At 44.2% G+C, this 8269-nt stretch overlaps 1 protein-coding gene across 1 annotated transcript in view; it reads right to left on the bottom strand.

Moving 5' to 3' along the window:
* Positions 1 to 423: 423 nt before the first annotated feature.
* Positions 424 to 8269, bottom strand: part of LOC308147709 (tensin-1-like) — a 42481-nt gene continuing 34635 nt past the window's right edge. Inside the window, exons 25-33 of the mRNA XM_080520022.1 lie at positions 8129 to 8257; positions 6922 to 7017; positions 6745 to 6822; positions 6589 to 6660; positions 6449 to 6475; positions 5153 to 5321; positions 4989 to 5057; positions 4870 to 4899; positions 424 to 3638 (exon numbers count right to left, since the gene is read on the bottom strand). Coding sequence (XP_080376148.1) covers positions 3509 to 3638; positions 4870 to 4899; positions 4989 to 5057; positions 5153 to 5321; positions 6449 to 6475; positions 6589 to 6660; positions 6745 to 6822; positions 6922 to 7017; positions 8129 to 8257 — 800 coding nt within the window. The 3' untranslated portion in view covers positions 424 to 3508. The remainder of the gene's footprint in view (positions 3639 to 4869; positions 4900 to 4988; positions 5058 to 5152; positions 5322 to 6448; positions 6476 to 6588; positions 6661 to 6744; positions 6823 to 6921; positions 7018 to 8128; positions 8258 to 8269) is intronic.

Genomic DNA, 8269 nt, shown 5'->3' with positions numbered 1-8269 from the left:
AGATCCGTCCATCATTTTCCAGCAAGCAAGCTCGCTATAGATCCATCTTTCCATCCATCCATCCATCCATCCATCATTATCAAGCTAGCAAGCTCGCTATAGATTACATACATTCATCCATCCACCTCCCTGTAGTTTTCCAGCTAGCAACCTGCAGGTTGCCCAATGTTCCTTTAACTTTCAATCGAAATAAGGAAAAAAAAAGAAAAAAATCCCAACCTTGCGGCAAAAAAGTCGATGAAACTTCTCATCTGCAACGTTTTCTTGACATAATCTGTCAGTCGTCTGGCATCCTGTAAAAACACAAAGCGGGGACTTTCCTTTGATCTTGGACGTTTGGACTGGAGGAGGTGGTTGCTGACGTGTGAGGCTTTTTCCTCACCCGGCCGCCGTCGGAGTGAGAAGGACTTCCACAACAATTAATGATCTGTATTGCTTTAATGTTTTTTTCTTCTTTTTTTTGTCGTTTTTTTTGTTTTTTAATCTTCTCTCCTTAAGAACAGGTAAGCCATGACAATATAATGTAAATGAGAAGCGCAAACAAAATCCGAGACCCTTTCCGTACATCCATGAGCAGCACATTCATCCAACATACAAAGTCCCGTCGGTACAAAGAGTCAGTCTTTTTTTTTTTCTTTCTTTCTTTCTCTCATAACTCAAAGCCAACAGGTACAATGCATTCTTTTTTTTTTTTTTCCTCCATAGTCCATATTTAAGTGCACTCTACCTCTTTAAGGCCCCGGTTTCCGTGACGACATTTCAAGTGAAAACGCACCGTTTTATTATTGTTTATTTTTCTCCCCGATGGCATTAGCATGCCAGGCTACGAGTTAGCGCTGTTTATTTCTGTAACGAAACCACACACACACACACACACACACACACACACGCATGCGCGTAGAGAACGATACGCTATAAACGACGGTAGTACACGGACATCCGTACGGACTCTCGACTATAAAACTACCGATATGGACTATAAAACTAGAATATGGGCTGGGACTCCACTCGTTTTCACTCGTTTCCACCGGTTTTTTTCTTTGAAAAAAGTTGCCACGTAAACGGACACCCCGAAACAATTATTATTATTTATATTTTTTTTGCGTTTTCACTCGGAACCACGTAAACAGGGGCCCTAATAGCTTTCAATAAAGTGCCACCATACATTCCGAAAAAAAAAAAAAAAAGACAATGGCAAAAAAAAAAAAAAAATTTGAATAAATAAAGAATAAATAAAAGTTTTTCCCGAGAAGACACCTTTGGCAGCCTGTCGGGAGCTTTAGCATCGCGGTGAGACTACGTACGACTGTTTTGACACTCATACGAAATGTATGTCACTCCTTTTGGTGATAGAAGAGCTTTGTTTACACTCTTTTTTTTTTTTTTTTCCCGGAGCTGTAGTAACAGATCGACGTCAACACACACACAAAAAATGGAAGAAAAACTGTCCTTTATATATATATATATATATATATATATATATATATATATATATAAAGTAACGTGCAGCCTGTTTAGCATAGATGTTTGAATCTTTGGCAAAAAAAAATTAAAATAAAAATTAACCGTCATGGTTGCTTGTTTTTCATATTGCTCCTGAACTTTGTTTATCTTTTTTTTTTCTAAACTTTTTAAAAAGTCTACCCAGCTACGATGTTTCGCCTGTGGCGCGGAGGGGGGGGGGGGAAACATTTCTGTCCATGCAGTTTCTATCTCATTCATGCCCTGCTTCGCTCAAAAAAACAAAAACAAACAAAAAAACATGAAAAACAAACATGTACAAAGTAATGTACACCATATATTCAAACATATTTCAAAATCGTTGCGATTTTGAAATCATTAGCCAAAATAAGTTTTTTTTTTTTCTCGCACCCCTTTTTTTTTTTTTTTCCAGGTAATCTTTATCTAGACTGTACAATATATGTATATATGAGTAATCATGAGGGGACCAAAGCAACAAAAATAAATACTTTTTCGCTATGTCACCTTTTTCCAAAGTTATATCTATGTACATTTATATCCTCTTTTTGTTTTTGTTTTTTAAATTTTCATTTAGCTTATCGTGAATGGTTGAGCGTGAGTTCAACAAGCAGGTGTTTTGCGCACAGTGTGGAAATCTTTTTCTTTTTTTCTCGGTATCTAAATCGTCAACATCACCTTTTAAAAAAAAAAAAAGAAAAAAAAGAAAAAGAAGAAGAAGAAGAAGGTAACCCTGGCTCATGTGGATCAGAACTGAAAAAATAAGAGCATCTCACCATCGCGCGACTACGTCAACAATCGTCTACGGACTCTGAGAAGAGTAAGAAAAATTAAATAAAATTCATGCAGTCTTCGACAAGTCGTACAACCTCAGTGTCTAAGTTTGTTTTTTTGGATTTTTTTTTTTGTAAAGTACACAGCATTAAGAATGATTTCAGTGATGAGGAGGAGCGAGGGGGAGGAAGGGGGGGGGGGGTGCAATCTTGGTGGTGGTGGGGGTGGGGGGTTGGAAGGAGTGGGGGGGGTGGGGGGGGGGACAGCATGCATAAAGAACAGTGCATAGGTCCAGCTTTGTCTGGTTGTTGTTGTTTTTTTTTTCCAGTGTGTTTGTGGTTTTTTGTTTTTTTTTTCCCAACAATTTCCACCACTTTGCAGAAGCGGTGAGAAGACGAGCCTGAATGGGTGGCGCCATCTTGTGGAGAAACAGTCTTCCTCGAGGAGCCGAGGCTTGAGGTGATGCAAGGTGGCTTATTGTTTTTTTGTTTTTCCTCTCTTCTTCTTCTTGTATATCTCTATTTATATATATATATATATATATCTTTTTTTAAATCTGGTCTGCCATGCGCAGTTGTAGATCACTGCAGAGCCCTTTCCAAACACACAAACAGAGCCAGAGAACGACCGCTCGTAGGGTTTTGCCATTTTTTTTTTCTTTTTTTGTGTTTCGAGGAAGAAGGTAGAAGAAGAACCGAGCTTAAAGATCAAAGCTAACATGCATAAAGTCTTCAAAGCCATTTCAGGCCAACTTTTTTTTTTTTTCCTGAAGTTCGAGAAGAAAAAAAACAACACTTTTTTTTTTCCTCCCCCCCGTCACTTCTTCGTCCATTTTCGAAAATAACAATAATGGCTTAGTAGCTACATCATTCTTGCACTTTTTGTAATGCAACTACCTTTGGTAAATCAACGGAAAAACGGAAAAACCCCTGAAACGTACAAAGTCCCGCTTTTGCATCTAATCTCGTTCTGGCGCGGGTTGAAAAAAAACACCCCCCCCCGCGGACGCCATGTTTTTTTTTGTTTGTTTGTTTGTTTTCTCCTCCAAAAGGCCTCCGTGTTTGTCAACGTGCACAACTCCGACTCTGGATCCACACTAGCTTCCTTCAAAGAAAGACAAACCGGGCAAACCGGAGAGGACAAAAGAGAGAGAGAGAGAGAGAGACGAAGAAAGAACCGACGCCGTCCGGGTTCCGGCGAAGGAGGACGCTCCGACGACATGGGCCACCGCCAACCGCGACATCGGGATGAGGTTTCACCGCTTCATCATCTTGGACACGAAGCTGACGATGGCGGAGGCGGGCTGGCCGGCGTCCAGCTCGGCGAACAGGTGGCTCACGTTGTCCGTTGTGCTTCCTTGTTTCCGCGCCACGAATCCGAAGAGCCTTAAAGGGAGACGAGTACCAGTAAATTCACACGTACCGGCACGGTGTTGCTGCCGTCAAGATTCCCGTCCACTAATAACAAGGGCGTCGGGGTCCGATACAACATGTTCTACTTGATGCTGGCTTAATGAAAACATTAAGACAGACCGGGAATTATGGTTTTGACAAAATATCATGTAGAGCACGTGTCGGCAAGTCACTAAAGGCGTGTACTTGTATCGGTACTCGGTATCGGCAAGTAACGAAAGGTTACGATTTGTATCAGAACTCGGTATCGGCAAGAAGTGAAAAATTAGGTCTTGTATCAGTACTCAGTATCGGCAAGTATTGAAACGTTAAGACTCGTATCAGTACTTGGTATTGGCAAGTAAGAAAGGTTAGGATTCATATCGGTACTCAGTATCGGCAAGTAGCGAAGAATTTGAATTTGTATCGGTACTCGGTATTGGCTAGCAAACGAAAGGTTAGGATTTGTATCAGTACTCGGTATCGGCTAGTAACGAAAGGTTAGGATTTGTACCAGTACTCGGTATCGGCTAGCAACTAAAGGTTAGGATTTGTATCAGTACTCGGTATCGGCTAGTAACGAAAGGTTAGGATTTGTATCGGTACTCGATATTGGCTAGTCCCGAAAGGTTAGGATTTGTATCGGTACTCGGTGTCGGCTCGTATTGAAAGACTAGGATTCGTATCGGTACTCTGTATCGGCAAGTAGCAAAGAACTAGGATTTGGGTCGGTACTCGGTATCGGCTAGTAATGAAAGGTTCGGACTTGTATCGGTACTCGGTATCGGCTAGTAACGGAAGGTTAGGATTTGTATCGGTACTCGGTATTGGCTAGTAATGAAAGGTTAGAATTTGGATCGGTACTCTGTATCGACTAATAGCGAAAGGTTAGGACTCGTATCAGTACTCGGTATTGGTAAGTAACGAAACATTAGGATTTGTATCGGTACTCGGTATTGGCTAGTAACGAAAGGTTTGGACTTGTATTGGTACTCGGTATCGGCGAGTAATGAAAGGTTAGGATTTGTATCGGTACTCAGTGTCTGCAAGTAGCGAAAAATTAGGATTTGTATTGATACTTGTATCGGCTAGTAATGAAAGGTTCGGACTTGTATTGGTACTCGGTATCGGCAAGTAGCGGAAGGTTAGGACTCGTATTTGTCCTTTTAAGAAGTGGCATCGGTGCGTCCGTACTGATAACCTAATCTGAAATATGCAAACTTACCGTACTGAGCCGCCTCCTTCTTTACCCCATCTGAGAAAAGAAAACAGTCTCATGAATCTGACGGAAGGGTTTGGAGACAAAGAGGAGACAAAGGTATCCTTGAGGAAAACGGATCGTACTTCCTGTCCTGGGGGTCGACGTCACAGAAGGTTACCGTGCCGATGGGATAATGCCGCCTGAAGAAAATCCTGCCAGGAAAAAAAAAAAAAACGACACACGGGTTGAATCGAGAGTCAAGAGCTCGTCAGAACTTGCGTGTTGCAGCGCGGCTCCGGCCCCTCACTTCCTCTGGCTGTCGGTGAGCGTGATGCCCTGCGCCGACACTTTGAAATGCACGGCGGTGGCGGCGGGGAGCGGGTTGGTCGCCAGCGTCTGGCCGATCGCCTTGGCGACGGCCTGAGGCCCCGTGAGGGACTCCATGTCCACGGAGTTGATGTAGAGGACGTTGCACGCTGCGGACAAAAAGGAAAACGATGAGGGAAGTGACAGAAGAAACGACGCTCCTCGTGCGGTTCGGGCTTTATGGCGGCGGTCTACTTTAAAAAACACCCACAATGCAACAGTTGGATACGTTTTGGGAAATTTCACTGTATTTGGTCTCAGAGAGCCCATTTACATGTTTGAAAGTGAAAACGGACTGCTTTCGTAGTGTTTTAGGGGTCGAGTTATATGATAACGGTGCTCAGAGTTACTGAAAATGCAACCTTTCGAAAACATGCACCCAAGGTGGAACTTATCAGAAATACAACTTTTTTGAAAATGCTACGACTGTCTCAATCGAAACTGGAGGGAAAAAAACCTACAACTGTTTGAATATGTTCCAACTCCATGAATGTGGTAAAATGCAACTTTTAGACAATGGCTGGAAGGTGGAACTTATCAGGAATGCACAGACTCCCTCCTTAAGGAAACACAGGAAAACACAACCTTTTGAAACTGCTCCGTGTCCGTGAAAACAGCAGAAAATGCAACCTTTTCAAAAGAATGTACAAGGTGCCTCTTTTTAAATATGCACGGGCTCTCTCGACATGAAACCAGGTGAAATGCAACTTTTAGAAAGTGCTACAACTCTGCCCTCCACTGAAAGTGAAAAACACTACTTTTTGAATACGGTCCAACTCAGTCGCCAAGGAAACGGGGGTATGGGGAACTTTTTGAAAATACTCCTTCTCGATGGAAAAAAAGGAAACACAACTTTTTTTTTTAAATCCATGTAGTTACATCACAAAAAACAACAAACAAAGCAGCATGCCATCTATATTGTTTTCTGCATTTCGACCGTTTCCACGGAAACGGACATTGTTGTCAAAACGATATGGTCTAGACCCAAAACTTTTCTGAAACAAAAACGCAAAAACATGCTTTTTCACTTGAAACGCCGTAAACTGGGCCTCTGTGGTCATTATTTGTTTTTTTGCCTGATGAACGCCGAACTAAAATGTGTTCCACACCCCGGGTTTACGTTAAATATGAACACATCGTGCATTTTGCGTCTTTGTTTGGCGCAGAAATTCGGTCGCAAATGCAAAATGAAGTGCAACTTGACGGAAGCAGTGTAATAGTGCAAACAGGCATTTACCGTGAGCTTCTTCGGGAACTTTCTGAACTGTAAGGTAAAAGGTGACAGAGTGACAGTTATCCAAACGATATATATATATAATCTATATTCTCAAACAGTTGAAGTTTTAAAAAGACGTTGGAGGGGGTGTGACTCCTCACCTGCTCCCTGCTTCAGAAGCTCCACCACCGGGTCGGTCGGCGTGGCCAGCTCCAGCGCTTCTTCGTTTGGGTCTTTGAGAAACAGAAGAAGAAGATTATTGGCGGGGCTGCGAGGATTTGATGGAGGGGGGGGGGGGGGGGGGGGGCGGAGCCGACCTTTGGCGGGGATCATCAGCTTGCAGGGCAGAGCCAGCGGGGTCATGGAGTGTTGGTACACCAGAGCCGAGAGACATCCTGAAAAAAAACAAAAAAACAAAACAACAACGCAAAGACGCCTTGTGTTAGCGGGGGATTCAACCTAGCAAGTATGGCGTCCCCGGGGCCGGCGCTCACCGAAGTACGGCTCGTTGGGGCAGCCCTTCAGTCGCACGCCTTTGGCGCTCGTTTCAATCAGGAAGTGTCGCACCAGCTCGTTCGTCATGTCGCTGACTGCGTGGAGGGGAAAAGAGAGGGCGACCCCCCGTTTAGGCAAGTGAAAGTGCACAGGTTCAGAGGTTACCGTGGCAACGTGACGGAAAATGATATCCGTTTCCATGGGAATGGCGGAAAATGATGTCGTGGGTTGTTTTTTGCAGTGAAGCCACGCACGCAGAGAAGAATACACAGAACCAGTCGGAGGGCTTTCAAAATGTTCCCTCGTCCCCATGGAGATGGAGCGTTTTTGAAAAATTGACATTTTTTCGGGAGATTGGGCTGGAACGTCTTGAAAAAGTTACCCTTTACCCTGTTTCCATGGAGACGGATTTGTAGCGTTCTGAAAAAGTTGTGTCCCCCCCCCCCCCCCCCCCCCCCCTTTTTCACAGCCTGGGTCGGAGCGTTTTCAAAAAATTGTTTTCCTGGTTTACAAGGAAGTGGGAGAGGTTCTCAAAAACGTTAAGTTTTCCCACGTTTCCATGGAAATGAGTCGGAGCGTTTTGATAAAGTTATGCTTTACGCCGTTTCCACGGAGACGGAGTTGTGACGTTCTGAAAAAGTTGTGTTTTCTTGGCAGGAGCGTTTTTGAAAAGTCAAGTTTTCTGCCGTTTCCACGGAGATGGAGTGGGAAAGTTTTCAAAAAGTTCCATGTCCCCCCATTTCCATGGAGACCGGGCATTTTCAAAAAGCTCCGTTTTTCCTGTCTCCACGGAGACGGAGTGGGAGCGTTCTGAAAAAAATTAGGTTTTCACCCGTTTTCACAGGGACTGGGGTGGCGTGTTTTTGAAAAGTCGCGTATTCCCCCATTTTCAACGGACTCAGAAAATTTTCAAAAAGTTCAGCGTAACCCCAGACAGACTGTTTCCCCACAGTTCCGCGGAGATGCAACGTTATCAAAAAAGTTGCGTTTTCAGACTTGGGTAGGGTGTTTTCAAAAAGTCGCGCACTTGGAAATGTTTCAAAACGTTCCATGCCACCCCCCCGGTTTCCGTGGAGACGTGGCATTTTTCCCCTGAAATAAGTCGTATTTTCATTCAGAACGCGACAAAGGTTTTTCTCGTTGGTCGACGCCGTCGGCGCGAACCACCGGACGTAAACGGCGGCGAGCGCGAGATCTGAAACTGACCTTTTTTGTTCTGCTGGACCGTCGGCGGCGGGCAGGCGACCTTCATGGCGAGGCCGTACGCCCCCCGGAAGGAGTGGCTGTCTCTGATGATGAAGGCGCCGGGCTCGCGGTCCTTCAACAGGTTGATGGCTGCAGACGGAA

This window comes from Blennius ocellaris, assembly GCF_963422515.1.
Source record: "Blennius ocellaris genome assembly, chromosome: 24".
Lineage (NCBI taxonomy): Eukaryota > Metazoa > Chordata > Actinopteri > Blenniiformes > Blenniidae > Blennius > Blennius ocellaris.
Note: the sequence above shows the minus strand (reverse complement) of the source record. Positions and strands in the feature narration are given on the sequence as shown.